The 18,173-nt window shown below is 56.6% G+C and overlaps 1 protein-coding gene across 1 annotated transcript in view; it reads left to right on the plus strand.

Moving 5' to 3' along the window:
• Positions 1 to 17,649, plus strand: part of JAKMIP3 (Janus kinase and microtubule interacting protein 3) — a 106,517-nt gene extending 88,868 nt beyond the window's left edge. Inside the window, exons 23-24 of the mRNA XM_032608378.1 lie at positions 2,248 to 3,209; positions 17,434 to 17,649. Coding sequence (XP_032464269.1) covers positions 2,248 to 2,406 — 159 coding nt within the window. The 3' untranslated portion in view covers positions 2,407 to 3,209; positions 17,434 to 17,649. The remainder of the gene's footprint in view (positions 1 to 2,247; positions 3,210 to 17,433) is intronic.
• The last annotated feature ends 524 nt before the right edge of the window (positions 17,650 to 18,173 follow it).

Below are 18,173 nucleotides of genomic sequence, written 5' to 3' on the forward strand. Positions count from 1 at the left end.
ACGGCCTCAGTTTCCCTGGCCGTCGGGGTGCCTGCAGACCAGCGACCAGCGGTCCCTTTAGTGTGATTCCTTGACTGTGGCTCCCAAGTTTGGAAACGGCAGGTGCTGGGGTGCGGTTGGTCGGGGACCGTGTGGCTTGGGGTCGGGGAGGACTGTCCAGCTCTTCTCCCGACGGCTGGCTCTGCAACTTCCAAATCAGGGTGCACAGAGCACCCTCAGAGAGAAGCCTGCAGCGTGTACTTAGTTCTAGGACAGCTGAGCTCTTTTGGTCTGTGATTTAGGACGTTTCGATGGCTTCTAGCAGGCAGACTGCTTGTTCGCATCTTGTGACCGGTCTTGCCTGTGGGGTGGATCTCACCAAAGGCCGGCTCCCCTCTGAGCCTCCCTGGCTTGTCCCTGCCAGAGAGAACGGGAGGCTGGGGTCTGGACAGGACCCGCCACCCGCAATAGGCCACACGTCCTCAGCCCAGCCCTGCGGGGCACAGGGACCCCTCCTCACGGCAGCCCCTGCAGCTGGACCTCCCCCTGCCCCGCCCACCCCTCCTCCAGATGAACCCGGCCCCTTCCCTGGGCACTTTACTGCCATCTGCCGAGCGGTCTTGGTGGTAACTTGCAAATCCAGAGCTGGTGACAGGCCCCTAGAACCGTGAGGGGCACGACCTGCAAAGCAGAGAGGCAGCAGGGGAGCAATTATGTGCCTGCCCATGGGCGCCAGACCGTGGGCGACACACACCTGGCTCTCCTGGGGAGGCCGGCGGGACGCGCAACCTCGAAGCGATGCAGTCTCTCCCCCAAAATGAACCTCTCTTTCCTTTTGCATCTTAAAGTGAGAGCATTTGTATTAAATACTAGAATTTTAAAAATTCGGTGTTTATTCTTTTAATCTAGCTGAAGCAGCTCTGCTTTTCCAAGCAGTTGTACCACCATCAGATTTTCTCTTGTGTCTAAATTGGCTGGACACCTCCTCCGACCCAAAATGAGGCTCCCAGTGTGAAATCTATTCAGCAAGTTGGCTGTACTTTATCACTTATAATGGGACCGAGACCGAGATATCGTCACGGAGGGTGGCGTTTGCCTGTTGGCTGTACTTTATCACTTATAATGGGACCGAGACCGAGATATCGTCACGGAGGGTGGCGTTTGCCTGTTGGCACTTGGATTCTCTTTCCGTAAGCCTCCTGTCACCATTATAGCCACTTAGCGCCCTCGCCGTCAGCCCTGGTGACAGGTCCAGATGGCCGGTCCCCGCCGCTCCCCCAGAGGCGAAGTGACCAGCAGAGCCTCCCTCCTGACTGTCACCCGCAGCCTGGCCTGTGGACGGTGCAAGGTCCCTGGGGAGGGGACAGCACCGTCGCTTCAGGCCCCTGGCAGCGCAACCCTTAAACCACAGGACACCGGGATGTGCTCCTGAGCCCCAGCTGGCATCTATCTCCACGTCGCTGTGTCTGTGATCACGTTATTTCTTGCCAAAAGCCCTACAAACTCTTTTTTCTCTTTCTTTCCTTCCATGTCTCCACCCTCCCCTTTCCTTTTTAGTTCCTATTTTTGTTCTTATTTTTCTCCTTAGCTTTCATTCTGTGGTCATAGCTCTCCTGGGCACCCTGGCGTGGTGAGTATTTCGTCTGCATCGTAAGGACCAGCACGGCCCCCGCTGTTCCGTAAGCAGGAGGTGCTTCTGGAAGTGGACAGCCAGGGGTCCCCCAAGTCCTAGAGGGGAGGGGCCTGCCATCGTCAGAGGGGAAGGGGCGCTTGCCTTCATCGAGAAGGAAGGAACGCAAAGGACCCCCTCCCACGGAACCTCCCCTGGGGAGAGATGCGCACACAAAACCACTCCCTGTTCTCTGCTCCGGGCAACTCGGCAGGGAGCAGTGCCGGTGGTTTTGTCTTTTTGTCTTTTCCGTGTATCAAGTACAAGCTTGGGTGACACTGGAGATTCAGCCAGAGATGCCCACTTTCCCCGACAATCTGGGCTCACTCACGACGTCACAGTCGTGCTGAACTGTGGCATCGTGCCCGCGGCTTTCAGGCCGGGGCCGCATGTGAAAGCTTGACCACCGCTTCCTTCCCAGACAAGATGAGAGGACAAGTAGGGCGTGGCCTCACCATCCCGTCTCCGTCTGTGGCCCCCCCCATCAGAGGACCTCCCCTCGGGAGCAGGGCCACCCTTCCTCATAGCCCCATCCCTCCAGCCCTTCCCTCTCGCCCTGCAGCCTCCCTGACCTGTGTCCTGCATCTCTTTTCTTCCAGCCCTCCGAGGAGCCAGACCCCTTTCCTGCAGTTGGACCAGAGAGCAGCAGGTGCCCTGGTGGCAGAGGGAGACGCCGCATCTCATTCCTGAAGACTCAAGAGGATCTGGGCTCTGCATACCCCCTCCCGTCGAGGAAGAGGGAGAAAGGGGGTCTTTGAGCACCTCTGCGGGGGACTGTCCGTTTTGATGAGCCAGAATTAGAACTAGTTCTCTGACTGGGGCTCCTCTGAAGAGACCTTGTCTTGGCTGTGGACCCTGGGGTCCTTCCTCGGGACGCGGCCTCCCAATCCTAGTTACGGGGACACACGAGTCCCCTGCTGCACAGGTGTGAAGAGCTGCTTCCGTGCAGGAGCCCCAAACTCCCACCTCCCGTGTTCCCTCGACGACCAAAAGGCGTCTCAAAGGAAGATTCCCAGAAACAATGCAGGCACCCCGCAAAATGACGCAATGCAGCTGCCACCACGGTGGTGACCTTCGTTCAGGGAAATGGGGACGGTTCATGGAGCATCTCAAGGACCGTTGCCCCGTGTCTTCCAGGATGGACGGGCTGTGAAGACGCCGTGACTCACTGGCTGGGGTCCTGAGCACTTACTGAGCGACACATCCTGCCACCCTGCCTTGTTGATGACGCTGTCACTCGCGGGAACGGAACTGTGGCTGCCATGGTGCCATCAGCTTCCCGCCCTGAGCTGCGCCGAGGGATGACTGAGGAGCCTGGTAGTGGGAGCTGGGACCAGAGCAATGGACCGACTGGGAAGGGGCGTGAGCTTGTCGGAGACTCAGGGGCCCGAGGACACCTCGGGCTGTGCAGCACCATGGAGCCCCTCAGGCTGCAGGCGGCCAAAGCTGCCCCGTGCAGAGCTCCAGCCTGCACGCTCGATGGGCAGCGTCCAGCGAGGATGACCGTGCCCCGGGGCTCTGCGGACGTGAGAAGGGGGCCCGGCGCCCAGGTGCCCAGCAGGTGAGGCTCAGCCGTCATCCCTGGGGCGTGGCGTCTTCCTTCCCACCCTTTGTGGGCCCTGTGGGCTCCAGCACACCTCCTTCTGGTCTGTGGGATCCCACCTCCTCTGCGGCGAGGTTGGCCCCGTTTGAGATGTAGGTTCAATTTGCTGGGACGCGGGCCCTGCAGCAGGAGCCCTGGTGTCTATACGGGTGGGCGGGGGCAGGGTGAGGGCGGCTCACCTCCTACCATGGCCTCTGGATCGGAGTCTGCTCCCTGGGGGCATCTGGCGTGGGCTTCTCCCTGATCTGAGATGCTGAACCCATTACAGGTCTTCTCCACCCAGACCCAGGACACCCCCCGCCAAGGCTAGCCAAGGCCTCCAGAGGTGCCCAGTGGTGGGTCCCAGGGCACATCCCTGAGCTACAAGGGTAGCCTCTCAGCTCCTGGCAGAGAAGAACGCCTCAAGGGCACCTGACCACTCCTGCGGACTCGGGCCCTGGCCCTGCACCCCCAGCTCTGCTGGCCTGCCCCGCCCACCCCGTCTTGCTGCTCCCACAAGCTCCAAAATGAGAGCATCCCCCCTTGTCTCGTGGAGCCATCCCTCCCACTGACCCTGACTCCCAGCTCAGTGGGCCTCCCTGTGTCCCCAGATCGTCACCTCCTCTCCCTGCCGCAGGGCTCAGAGGCATCCCTGGGGCGGCCGAGTGGGTCACCCCCACGGCAGGGACGGAGGATCTGGACGGGCTACATGCTCCACTAGTGAGCCTTCCTCTCCAGGCAGAATCTCCTCGGCAAGTGTGTTTCTGTGGGACGTGGTGAGGCTCTGGTGGGGATGCAGTTCTGGATCCGAGTCTGCAGGGCGTGATGTGGGGTGCCGTGTCCCCCCCATCACAGAGCCACCTGAACCTCTAAGAGTGGGGCTGCAGGGGCCCCAGGAGATGCACCACTGGGCAGAGAAGGGAGTGAGGCAGAGCAGATGCAGAGGCCAGAGTGAGACCACCACCGGCTCACTCAAAGGGGCCTCGGGACACTTTGCTCTTTCACGTGGCACGTCTGGGCACGTGTTCCTCTGAAGGGGCTCATCTCTGGAAAGTGCATGCGGTTAGCCTGGTGCAGGGCCCAGGCACGGCAGTATCTGCTCCCGCGTCCCCAGGGGTGCAGGGCATAGCCTCGGGCTAGAAAGATCACTCTGGAGGCTGGTTCTGGAGTGGAGCCCGGTCCCCGCCTGGTCCCCGGCCCAGTTCCACACGTGGGCCCTCAAATCCGAACACGCCTGGTCCCCAGAGTTAGTTCGGGGTCTCCTCTTAGAACTTGCGCTGCGGTCCTTGGGCTGCGCCGTATCGTGTGGAGGAAGGTACCAAACGCACCAGTACTGCGTGTCCGATTGCTTGGTAAGGACGATCCACTGTCACGGCCTGACCTCAAAGGTCACTTGTAGCCGGTGAAGGACAATGAACGACGCGCATGGGCACGGCAATGCCTGAATCAAAACGCACTGCCCACAGTCCCCGAAGGCCCGCACGGGACGCGGGGTCACCTCTGCCCCATCGGCGTCATCCCCGCAGCCTTCCCCCTGCTGAGCCAGCCTGGCTCTGGGGTCTGCCTTGCCATGTGCCCAGCACCGGGGACCGTGCCCCAGAGCTGTGAGCAGGTCTCACCTGTGGAGGAGCCAGAGCCAGATAAGGATGGCTGAGAGCGTGAGAACAGGTCCAGAGGCGGGGGCGCCGGGCAGGCACGGCCTCCCTGGGGGCCCGGAGACCTCCAGGACCTGGACGTTGATGGGGGCCCCCTTGGACAGAGCCATTTTGCGGGTCTGGAGACCCAGAGGTGGCTCAGACCAACTCCCGGGTGCTCATGTTGGGGTAGCCTGGGTGGGGGGCAGTGGGTGTCACGGTTCGGGGACGGACCTGTGCTGCACGTCTCGGCTCGGGACACTGCACAGCAGCCTGGGAGCCAGGATCAGGCGTACGTTGGGTGCAGTTTGTGCAACAAGAGAAGCTAACAGCTTCCTAAGCAAGCACCTCCTTTCTCCCATCAGCTTTTTTTTTTTCTAAGATTATTTTTGATGTGGACCATTTTTAAAGTCTTTATTGAATTTGTCACAATATTGCTTCTGTTTTATGTTTTGGGTTTTTGGCCGAGAGGCATGTGGGATCTTAGCACCCCGAACAGGGGTCGAACCCGCACCCCCTGCACTGGAAGGCAAAGTCTTAACCACTGGACCCCCAGGGAGACCCCATCAGCTTTTTAAAAACCTCTTACTGTAAAATAGTTACAGATTTAAAGGAAAGTTGCAAAAACATTAGCGTATAAAGTTCCTGTACACCCTTCACCCAGCTTCCCCAGGTGTTCACATCTCATGGAATCACAACGCACTTTCCAAGTTTCGCTGGCCACCCACTCAGTTCAGACAAGTGTTTCTGTCCAGGACCCCATACTCTGTTGAGTCGTTCTCCTGGCCCCTCCCAGTGGGTGACAGTTTTCTTAGCTTCCGCGTCATCCTTGACCTTGGCACCCTATAGGAGCTGGTGGATTATTTCGTGGATTGTCCTCCAGTTTGATTTGTCTGATGCGTTTGAATGACTGGACTGAGGTTATGCATTCTCGGCGAGACTGAGCCCAGGTGACCCCCTCTGAGTGTGTTTGATCAGGGCGGCACGACGTCCATACACTGTATCCCTCTGATGTGAACCTTGATCAAGGTTCTGCCAGGTTATCCACTGAAAAGTTATCATTTTTAACTATAAATAGATGGGGAGAGACACTTTGAGGCTAAGCAAGTACCCTGATCCTCTTTAAACTTGTGCCCAGTAACTTCAGCAGACATGAGTGGGTCTTTCCTGCCACAGTGATTACTGCCTGTTCTCGTGGTTTTCTATCCCTACGTTCCTTCTATTTTATTAGAATTTTTCTCTGGAGAAGACCCGTCCCCCTTCTCTCATTTTTTCTTTATCCAGTTATTCATAGCAGTATCGGCTCGTGGGTATTAATTTATTCTGTGGGTGATAATCCAACACCACCTTTAAGTATTTTCTTGCTCAGATTGTTCCCACTTAAGCCACTGAGCTTTCCAACAGGTCCATGCCTCTGTCCTTTGAGTTCCCTTCTGTGTCTTGAGCCCTTTCTCACTTTCCGTCTCCTCCGGATGCTCAAGCTCGTCTGTGTTTTCCCTGCCCCAAGCCTGAAAGCAGCCACTTCTCCAAGGAGCTCTGGTTCCTTCTGCTGGAGGATGGTGTTTAGGAACCAACATCTCTGGGCTGGGTGTGCTCGCTACTCCTGGGGTGATAGTATTTCTAGGCCCTCTCAGGGGCAGAGCTTGGAAACAGACATCTGTGTGCTAATACGTGCATACCCCCGCTTCTTTGTTTATTTCTGCTTCTATCTATTATCTACCATCTGTCATCTATCTACCATCTATCTATGTATTTATATAGCTATTATCTATCATCTAGCTATTATCTATCGTCTGTCATCTATTTATGTATCATCTATGTATATCTCATCTATCATTTATCATCTATCTGTCATCCATCATCTATCTGTCTATCCATCTATCATCTGTGGGTCTGTTATAAAACCAGCAGTTCATACTGACACTTGGAATTCAAGGCCAACCATTCAAGACTCATTCCTGCCCGCCCCCCGCTTTCCTCATCTGTGACTAGTTTCTTTGGAGATGTGGCTCTCTCCATATAAACCGTGTTACTTATTTGCCCCACCCTAGTATCCACACAAGGACATTTCAGAATTGCTAACCCACATCCGCTGTGAGGAGCAAGTTTACCAGTGAGGAGACATTTGAGTGCAGAGTCCCCTTTATCTTTAGCCTTATAGTCTCCAGACAAAATATTGTTTTCCAGAATGACATAGTCTGGTTCTTTTCCTCTAGTACATTGTCCATTTGTGACCGTTTTGGTTTGTTTGTTATATCTTGGGTTCCATTGGAGTTTCCTTCACAGAGTGATTTCTTAAGAATTTACACAGCACAGTCCTGTTTGTACTGTATAGTCTCTGGGTCTTGACACAGGTGGGCACAGAGTCACGACACAGGACAGCACCATCGCCCCAGCTCCCTCTGCTTCCTGCCACAGTCACCCCATCCATCCCCAACTCCACCCTTGGCAACAATGGGCTATGATCCCTTCTTCCAGTTTTGCCATTTACAGGTCTTATAAGTGGAAACTGTGATACGTGCATCCAGCGTGGATCTTTGGGGCTGGCTTTGTTCCCTCAGCAGCACGCATGGCGGATTCCCCTACGTTTCTGTAGTTCACTCCTTTTTATGCTGAGTCATCTCTGTTACACGGATGTGCCACATTTGTCCACATGTCTCTGCTTGTTTCCTGTTTAGGGCAACTGTGAATCAAACTGTTACAAACATTCATGCACAAGTTTTTGTGTAAATACAGGTGTTCGTTTCTCAGGTAAATACCTAGGGTTGATAAATGTGTGCTCAATTTTATAAGAAACTATTGTCCAAGGTGGCTGTACGTGTTGCATTCCCACCAGCGAAGTATGTGGGAAGACTTGCTCCACGTCTTTTGCAACACTTGATATGGTCAGTCTTTTTGGGGGGAGGAGGTCCATTCTAATAAGGGCACGGGGTAGGTTATTTTCGTTTTAATTTGCGTTTAATGACTAGTGACGTTGGGCATCGTTTTATGTGTTGATTTTCCATATCCGTGTGTCTTCTTTGGTAAAGTGTCTTGAAATTGTTCGCCCATTTTTTTAATTTGATTTTTGCTTTCTTGTCATTGAGTTTTAAGACTCCTTTATACATTCCAGACATACACGTTTGTTGGTGCAAAAGTATTTTCTCTTTTATCTTTTTGTTCTCTTAAGGGTATCTTTTGAAGATAAGTTCCTAAACTTTGATAAAATCTAACTTACCAACTTAAAAAAAAATAGGTTTTATGGTATTGGACCTAAGAAAACTGACTCAAAGTCACAAATATTCTCTCCCATGTTTCCCTCTGGAACTGTGTGACGTCATGTCTTCCATTTATACGCACGATCCATTTTTAGTTCATTTTTGCATTCGGTGCAGTTTTGGTTGAAGCACACTTTTTTTTGCACGTGGCTGTCCAGCCCTTGTCTCCTCCCACCCCCATCGTAAAGAAGTCTTCCTCTTTTTGATTAAAATGCCTGCTGCTTGGCTGGATCGAGTCTCGCTCTGTGGTCAGCGCTATCCTGACTGGAGCGTCCTCCTGGACTCTGAGTCACCGCATACCAGGAGGCAGGGGGACAGAGCTGCTGTTTGCTGGCGTCCTCCACGCACGGCACGCCTGGTCCCCACTGGGTCCTGGGGGTAGGGCTGGGTCTCCAAGGACCTCGCCTGCCCAGCTCGGGGCCTGGAAGCCCAAGACGCGTGAGATTAACTGTCAGCCGCTGAGATTTACAGCTCTGGGCGGAGCAGGCACTGAACACCGACGAGCCGCCTCTCCTCTCTGAGCCTGGTCTCAGACTGCGCGCGCTGCGCTGAGGCCAGGCGGCCAGAGATGACGCTGTTGCCGTTTGGAAACTCAGGGATGAGCTGCTCTTGCCCAGAACACGTCCACAGTTCACGAGCATCGTGCGCACGTGGAAGGGGAACCTGCATTAAAGAAATATCCGTAATATTTTGCATAACCTAATGAAATTGTCTTTTTAATTTGTGTATTTTGTTTTATGTTTAAGCAGAGGAATAAAAGGTAAGGTGTTTTTGATCCTCGTAGAAGGTTCACCCAGATGTGAACAGCAGTTCGCGGGGCCGGTCGTGCTGGCAGGTGGGGGTTGTGGGGGACGAGCGCTGCCTCTCCATTTTGGGAGGAGGGACGGGTGGTGGAGCCCCCAGACCCAGGCACTGAGGGGCCCTGTCAGGGCGGCTTCGTCAGCCTGGGCTCCAGCCCCAAGCGGGATGAGGGGGGCTCGGGGCTGAGGTCAGACACGTGCTTGTCTGATGGCAGGCGACAAGCCAGTGCACGGAACATGGTGGCCATGCTGCCTGAAGGGCCACTGCTGCCCCTCGCAGCCCCTCATCACAGGGCTTTCTTCCTCTTTGCTCCTTGGTGCACAGAATTGCATTCATCCTGACACTGGCTCATTCCTGCCACTGGTCTGGGAATGGCCCACGTGCTCATCTTGTTTCCTGGCTATGCTGACTTCTTCTAACCCTATGACCCGGCACTATCACCCGCCCCTCCTCCAGGAAGTAACTGTCTTCTGGGCCCCGGGGCAACCGCCCTGTGCAGAGCTTTGTGGCAGACGCGTATGTTTCTAAAAGGTACAATTGTCACTGTGTTTTAAGTTCTTGGAAGAGGTGTCATACTGTCCGTGTCTTTGGGACACACTGTGCACTTAATATCACCGTGCTTAGACTCGCCCGTCCTGTGACCTGTGTGTCCGCTCACCCCTGTCTGGGGCTCTGTCACAGAACTTCACCACACCTCCAGTGGACGTTTGCGTTTTGCTGTTGTGGACGATGCTTCACGGTCATTCTCGTAAAGTCTGTGGATGTGCTGGTGCAGGAGTTTCTTCTGGGTGTCCGCCTAGGGGTCATCAGGGGTCATCCAAACACAAGCCCTGGACCTCAGGAGATACTGACAAACTCCTCCAGCTCCTGTTGGCTTTGGAGCATTGCTTTTTTTTTTTTTTTGCTCTTTGTTTAGAATTCTGTGTTTACCTTATGGCAAAAGCCGGTCGTTACTGAGAGCTTTGCACAGGGTCTCAGACAGAAGTGGGATAACTGGCTGGAGGCGGACGGTTTCCCCTCCCCCGGTTTGTGCCTGTCCAGGGACAGCTCATGGCCTGCGGCCAGCTGTCTAGCGCTCTGTAATGTCACCATCTTCGTTAAAGCAACGATGCGTCTTTTCACTAGCATGACCACGAGGCCATTAATAAGAGATGCCATTATTAGAGAAGTCGGTGACAGAAAAGAGAGCTGGACGCCCCCTTGTAGGGCTGTGAGAGCAGCTCCTAGTAACCCAGGCAGGAAACAAAACAAGAACCAACGGAAAGAAGACAGAAAGGGTGTGCTCCCACCCACGTGCGGGTCTGCGCGTGTGGTGGGCACGTGTGGTCAGGTGCAGGCCTGGGAGCCTGGGCAGCTGATCCTGCACCCACACCAGCCAGGGAGACGGGTGTGCATACAGCACGTGAACACGAACAAGTCGCCCTTGTCTCCAGGAGGAAAGGACTGAGCTGGCTTCTGTGGACCTTCCTGGCCATCCCCCGGGGGCCGTGCCCTGGGAGCCTGGGCCGATGCGGACGAGGTGGGGTCCTGGGTGCTCAGACGGTTGGAAGGTGCGGAACCCACTCAGTGCCTGCCTCGGCCGGTCCTGCACCGTGGGCACAGCACCAGAAGCTTCCCCCCCTGCCTCCTGCTGGAATTCCTCCCCCACCCCACCCTGACCCCCTCACCGGAATGGTCCTCCTGGTACCCAGGGGCAGGGGCGTGTGAGGCCATGGGAGTGGAGGACAGGCCCCTCACCAGGCTGAGCAACCGCGAACAGGGGAGCCCAGCCCCGGGGCTCTGATGCGCGATGCCTGTCACCCTGCGCTTGGCGCCACCCTGCCTTCCAGAGCCCCAGGGCCGCCGCCTTGTGCGCCACTAAGAGCCCAGTGGTGTGCCCGCCACCTGGCCGGCCGGGGCCCAGCCTGTGGCGGTGCCCGGCCGCCACACCCTGTCCACGCTCTGGGCCGCGGGCCTAGCACGCATGGCCCCGAAGCTGCCGGGAGCTGCCTTCCCTGCAGGAGGTGCCAGGGGCCGCTGATGTGCGGGGCCACGGGGCTCCCTGTGGGCTGCTCAGTCGGGGCGGGGGGAAGGAGGCCAGAGACGAGCGGGCGGCGGGAGGGCAGGAGCCCCCGCACGGGGCGGCCACGGTGGACCTGGGACCAGACAGCGCCCCCAGGCACAGCCAGTGCGGGCTGGGGGTCCAGGGATCCAGTCCGCGGACCGAGCCCCCTGGCCCCGTGCCCGTGTCACGCTGTCCCCGGCAGAGGTGCGTTCCCCCCGGCAGCCCGACCCCTCCTCTCTCCAGGCTGGCTTCCCTCCCCTGGCTCCCACGGTCCCCGTCTCCTGTGCTCACCCCCCGTTCCCTCCTGGGTGGGTCTCGGCTGGGTCTGCTCCAGGTACCTCCTGCCGCAGGGGGACCCCTTCCCTGCCAGCTCGGCTGGTTCTCTGGTTCCCTGGAGGAGGGGACAGAACAGAGTTCGCCGGAGCTCCCGGCAAGCAGCTTTGGGCAGAACTCACGGAAGCCTGGGCCCCTCTACTCCCCAGGCCATCGCCTAACGCGCTCCGTGACGCCCTAACTTCACCTGCCCTGGCACTCCAGGGAGCCGAGGTCTTGGGGGTCCTGAGAGGTGGGGCCTGGAGGCCGGGGGCCTCACTTCCCATGAGAGGAGATGGCTATAACTAACTCAGAGTTACGTCTCCAGAGCGGGGGGCTCCGTCGGACGCGCAGTCTGGGGGTGGAGGGAGGGGCGCAGGTGGGGCCTTTGGGAGCTTCGTGAGGTCACTCAGGAGCCTGCCTCCCGCTGGCCTTTCCCGCTGGGCCCAGAGAGGCAGCTCTGGGTCAGGAGGCTGGCGTCTGGCCGGCGGATGGCCGAGAATTTCACAGATGAAAAGACGCACAGAGTCAAAGCAAATACAGCTTTGCAGGGAGCTGCCTGCAGGGAGAGACAGGTGCATTTTGTGACTGAGTTCACCCTGCAGACAGAGGTGCGCCTGGATCACCCTGGGCTCTCACGCCCTGTGCACCCCTGCAGCTGAGCTGGGCAGGGAGGGACCCTGAGTCTCAGGAGGCTGGTGCGGACTCTGGGGCGCCGTGACCTTAGTGCTGGGCAGGGATGGGTCTTCGGACGCACACCCCGGGTCTGCTCCACCACCAAGCTGATCTCAGGCCAAGGTCAGACTGCGAGCCTGTGCACACAGGCACCCTTGATGCCCAGCGAGGTGGGAGTGCCCGAAGGGGTCAAGGCCGGCGGGTCCCACCAGCAAACATCCCAGGCCCTGTGGAGGAGGTGGGCAGCACCCAGAGGGCTCCCTGTGGCCCTGGATTGTCCGCCCCAGCTGAGGCAGAACTCAGGTCTCTAATCCCCAAATTACTGGGTAGAAAACGCAGCAAACAGACCGTTAGGCTCATGTAGTTATTCTGTACAATGGCCGTTAAGGGAAGAGGTTTGGGGAGACTCAGGAATACAGTTTCATGGAAATGGCCTTCAAACTGGCGTAACCCCGGGTCACCTGGAGGCTTATTAAACCGAGACCACGGCCCAGCCCCCAAGTGCCTGGTTCCGCGGGGCGGCGTGGCCCAGGGCCCACGTCTCTGACAAGCCCGGGAGGTGCCGAGGGTCCTGGGACCCGACTTGCACCCCACAGGTGCCTTTAACCTCCCCCGGAGTTCAGGCTGTGAGGACACCGCGCTGCTTCCTGGCTGCAACTCATGTTTCTCCTCAGTTTGAATTTTCTTCAAGTGACCCTCGGATACACCCTGGGCTTTTCAGGCCTCGGAGCCCATCTCACGGCATCTGTGGTCTTTTGTCAGGTTGCTCGTGTGAGACGTGGGAGGGGCCGTGGCTGCCACTCAGGAAACTCGGCGGCAGCAAGGTGGGAAGGGCAGCTCCGGGGTCACACGGGTCGGGGCTTGGGTCCTCCCTCTGCACTCTCTTAGCCACGTGGCCACGACGGGTGAGCTGACCTGTGTCCACCTGGGCCTCCTGCTTTGAAAAGGGGTCACCCCCTGAGGTTGGGTGGCTAACCAGGTAATGCATTTGTAGAGTTGAGTTCCCCAGAGAAACAGAACCAGTAGGCTGGCTCATGTCTATCCATCTGTCATATCTCTCTCCATCGGCCTGTCCGTATAGACAGAGGGAATTACTGTAACAAATTGACTCGTACATCTATGGAAGCTGAGAAGCCCCAAGATCTGTGGTCGTCAAGCGGGAGCCCCAGCAGAGCCCATGTGTCCGTCCAAGTCTGAGGGCAGGAGAGGACCCCTGTCCCCGCTCAGCAGTCAGGCAGAGGGTTGCCCTCTTCCTCAGCAGTTTTGTTCTAGTCGGGCCTTCAGCTGATTGGACAAGGCGCACCTGCACTGGGGAGGGCCATGGGCTTTACTCACCTGACCATTCAATGCTACTCTCATCCAGAAACACCCTCAATCTCCCTCCCCCCCACAACCAAGCACACAGGATAAAGTTTGGTGAACGCCTGGGCAAACCTGGCCCGGTCAAGTTGACACATAACGTGAACCATCGCAACTTTCAAGAGTGCTGGGGCAACACACCCGTGTGTGACCATCTCCGTAAACAGGCTGCCGCCTTTACTGTATGTCCACTAGGCAGCTGCAGAGTCAAAACCAGGAGGAGCCCCTGAGCAGAGCGCGGCGTGAGCGTGGACCGCCCTGGAGCAGAGCGGGCCTCCCGCAGTGGGCTCTCCTCTGTGGGGGGCTGGGAGAAGGACCTCGTAAATGGCCCAGGGTTGGGAGACTGACAGCAGTACTGTCGCCGTCTGTGGGACTGATGGAAAGGCCCTGTGGAGAGCTGATGGGGGCAGAAGGGGTGAGAAGGCAGCTGAGCTGGGTCTGGGCGAGACCACCTATTTCGTTTCTTGTAAGTTTTCTAAAAAATATTTTATTTATTTATTTATCTATCTATTTATTTATTTGGCTGCATCAGGCCTTAGTTGCGGCACACGGGATCTTTGTTGTGGCACGTGGGATCTTTCGTCGTGGCGCACGTGCTTCTTTCTAGTTGCGGCGTGCCAGTTTTCTCTTCTCTAGTTGTGGTACGTGGACCACACGGGCTCTGTAGTTCGCGGCACACACGCTCTCTAGGTGTGGCGCGCAGACTTAGTTCCCGTGGTACGTGGGATCTTAGTTCCCCGACCAGGGATCGAACCCGCATCTCCTGAATTAGAAGGTGGATTCTTTACCACTGGACCACCAGGGAAGTCCCCAAGACCATCTATTTCTTGATATTTCCCCCAAGTCAGAGCTTTGGGGAAAGAAGACCTTGGCCCCAAACGAGTTTGTTGTCGCCATCTGTTTCTGTTGGGTTTGAAAATGTTTGTCTACGACTTCCCAGAATAGTAGTTCTCACGTGGAGAGGTTCTGGTTTTAGCCCACCCTCCGCTGTCCCATAGGCTGATCATACATGGATTTGTGTGGGTTACTTCTGAGGGGCTGGGGCCTGGAGTGGGGGTGTGTTTGGGGGCAGAGAGCAAAGATCTGGGCTGCAGAGCCCTACCCCTGCCAAGTGCCTGTGGAGTTGGGCTCTTGCCCGCCTGGACCTCTGGGTTCAGTGTGCGGACCTGGGTTCACTTGTCTTGTGTGTGTTTCTGGAAACCCCACGAGGCCCCTTGGGCTTTCCCACGGTGCTCAGTGTAGTTGGTTCTGACCCCAGGAAGGCGCTGGTCATCCCTACCAACAGCTTCATGTTTCCCAACAGCTGAGGTCCCAGTGGGACTCCCCAGCACGAACACAGGCGGCGGGGCCGGTTACTTGGACTCTGTTTTGACATAAATCAGAGTGTTGTTTCCTAGTCCGTATGTACGAATGCATTTGCGTCTGTTACCGACGGGTGTTACTGTGAGAGTTCTGCTTCTGCAGCTCTGAGCGAGGTTCTGACATCTCTGTGCCTATTGGGCTGGGCACCAATGTAAAAATAGCCCTGCTGCCAGCTGGGCGTGGTCTGGCCAGATGCCCTCCTGTCCTCTTGTCCCTCGTCTGTCCATGTTGGTAGCTATGAAACGAACCCACTTAGTGACGTTGTTTATCAACGTCCTCCTGTCCTTTATACCTCATCTCCCACCCTCAGCGCAGCCCGACATAAAATCACGTAACCTCTCCCTCCAGAAGGAAGGTAAGGGTGCGGTCCGCGGTGCCCACCGCTATCGAGACATCACCCCTCACCAGGCAGTAGTCCAGCAGACTCCGCCCCCCTGGGCTGGGAGCACCACCACGTGCCATGATTCCCTCCACGCCCTGCGTCCCTCCTCCCACACAACGTGCATCCTCGTCTCCATCAGCGCACTGTCCTCCCGCCTCTCTGTGAAGCGCTGCACACGCAGGGACGTGCCCAGCTCGCTCACTGTGGAATCCTCTGTGTGGACCCCAGTACACACTCAGGTCGTGCCTGGCCACTAATTCACAGTCAGATAAATGACGACCCAGTAAGTGGACCGACGTGCTCACGAAGGCCAAAGGCCATGTCCTCCCATTCTGCAGCCTCACGGCCTCCTGAGTTTCCAGAAAAGAGTGGAAGTGAGGTGCTCCCAGGTCCCCAAGACCACCCGCAGGCTCAGTGGCCCACCAGGATTCTCAGGACTCAGTACAGAGTGGTGCCACGGCTCGGATCTATTGCAGTGATGTCATCAAGGTAGGCAGCTGGCTCTGTAAGGGCAGAAGACACGGGAGGAGGCTGGAGGGACCCAGGAGCAGATTCCCTACACTTCCTCCCACCTGTGGAGGCCACACAGAGCACACCCTCCCCAGCCTGAAAACGCAGCTGTGTGTGTGCGCTGTCTCTGCCGGGGAGCCGGGGGTGTCCATTGGAGACTCGGAGCTCAGGGTTGGTACTTGGGCTACCCATTTGGGCACCGCCTGCCCGTTAGAATGCCGGCCCTCAGAAGGAGGCTGGTGTTTGCCGTAAATCACATCATTTGTACAAACAGTCTAGGCCAGACCACGAGCACAACCTCTTCTCTCCAGGAGAGTTTCAAAGGCCAGGTTTCCAGATGCCAATCAAGGGCCAACCTGGCAGGCAGGCCCCTGTGCAGACTGCAGCTCAGCTTCTGCCCGAGGCACTCTTGAATGAGGAGCCCCCCAGGGCCAGGGGACCAAGGGCAGACCCACCAGATGACCCCACACTCACCTGTCCTGGGTCTCGCATGGCTTCAACGTGGTGAGATCTTGGGCTGACTTGGGGGATGGTCAGGAAGTTGGGCCAGCGGCCAAAAAGGGAGGGGTGGAGGACACCATATCGGAGGACATGGGACCGAGGGGCCTGTAGGGACTTGAGAGGTCTGGAAGCCTGGAAGCAGAAGCATGCCTTGGTGCGTGTGTGCGTGTGTCTGTGTGTGTGCGTGTGTATGTGTGTGTGCGTGTGTAGTGCTGCAGTCCCAGAGAAAGCAGAAAGCCATCCGTCCTGGGCACAGTGGTGGTGAACGTTAGCAAAGTAGGGTAGGACTGGCTCAGGAGGGGATCAAGTGACCTCAGGCAGCCAAATGTTGTCACCTTGTCCCTTCAAACTGGGGAGTGACTGTTTTGAATTCTGCACCTTATTTTCGCCAAGATTCTTGTTCTGTGTTTGCGTGTGTGCAGCCTGTAGCCCAGACAGTTATCACCTTAGCTCAGGAAGGCAGTGACATGCGTGGAGGGAGGTGAGCAGGTGGTCAGGGCCCTGGCTCTGGCCAGCCTTGAACTGCGAGCTCGGGAAACCCCTTGTAATCTCCAGGCTTCAGCTTTTCCATCTGCAAAGTGGTCCTTTCTAACACACTAGAAATGGATGAATTGACTAGAACCTATTTAGAGATGGATCAGATCGCAGGCCTAAGGAACAGTGTAAGTTTAACGCAGCAGATTTCAACCATGTTGTGTGCGATATGCGGTAAAGTAAGCACACGTGCGATTCTAACGCGTTTAGCGTTCATTCTACTTAGTGGAGCGTCCTGTGACTGAGAAGTTAGTTTTAAAGTTAAAAACCAAAAAAACTCTGTGGAGTTTCTAATGTCTGTGACCCCAGGTGGTGCGCTCCACCACCCCGCCCCTCCCCCCTTCCCCTCCCCTCCCCTCCCCCTCCCCCTCGCCTCTCACCCACCGATGCTGCTGCTCCAGCAGCTGCTCCGGGGGCCGCCCTCCATGTTAGAAAGAACCTGGGAAGCTCCTTCTTAACTTCTAAATATTAAAGATGTAAAAGGTGAAAAGGAAGAATTAGTACCTAGCAGAGGCCCACTTTCTAAGTACTAAGAAGAAATGAAAACTGGGTGGAAACGTGAGCGCTCTCCCACAGGTGGGAGGGGGCACTGAGGTCGCTTCTGCACATGGTCTCATGGGGCACGGGGACTCGTCTTCGTGGCCTCGCATCTCCTGGGAAGAGCCGTTTGCATCTCCCAGGCAGAGGCTCAAGTGTGGCGCCATCCTGGGCTGGAGCCACCACAACCGGATGTCCACCTACAGAGCCAGCGCCTGGTCATTTCTCCAGACCTTCCCCGCCGGGAGTCCCCGTTTCACACTAACGGAAAGCATTTGTCTTCACTCTTTTGCAGACGAGAAGCAGCACGTCGCTGAAGCCTATTTGAAGCGTGATTTCCACTCCTGCCGAGCATCCTGGTCCAAGCCCGGGGGACTCTGCCCGCCTTTGGACGCAGCCCGACTCACGGCTTGGAGGTGGTGCATCTGTCGACCTCGCACCCTCGGGGGCCTAAGGTTGTGCTGTCAGTGCTGAATTTGCAAGGGGTACGTGTGCGTGTGTGTGTGCACGCATGAGTCTGTGTGTGAGCACACACGTGTGCTCTATCAGAAGACGGTGCACAGGACTGGGCTCTCTGAGGCACCTAGAAGTTGACCTGCTGCGTAACGAGAGTGCAGCCAGATGAGACTGCAACGGACAGCATTGTATAAAAGAAACAAACTGCATCGCCCAGTGGCTGGAGGGAGGTGCGCCTATGTTGTCTGGAAGTGTTAGGTTCACTTTATATTTGTGTCGGAAGAAACGTTCAACTACGGTGCAGACGACGGTGGCAGCCAGACCAGGATGAACTGGGAGGAAGCTTATGGGATCAGACAGACGTGCTTTTTTCTCTAGAGGGTGCAGGTTTTCCGCTGGGCAATGCATTGTTAATCAACACTTGTCCAAGAAGGACACATCCTTTCTATTGTCATTAAAGCCACAGTCACTTAGTCACTTGAACAAAAAACGGGGCCAGTTCACGGCTTCTCCAGCTGAGCTTGGAGTCAGGGTTTGTGTCTCAAGTCCGAAATCTGGCTGAGTCCTTCCTGCATACTT

This window comes from Phocoena sinus, chromosome 16 (genome assembly GCF_008692025.1).
Source record: "Phocoena sinus isolate mPhoSin1 chromosome 16, mPhoSin1.pri, whole genome shotgun sequence".
In the NCBI taxonomy this organism is placed as follows: domain Eukaryota; kingdom Metazoa; phylum Chordata; class Mammalia; order Artiodactyla; family Phocoenidae; genus Phocoena; species Phocoena sinus.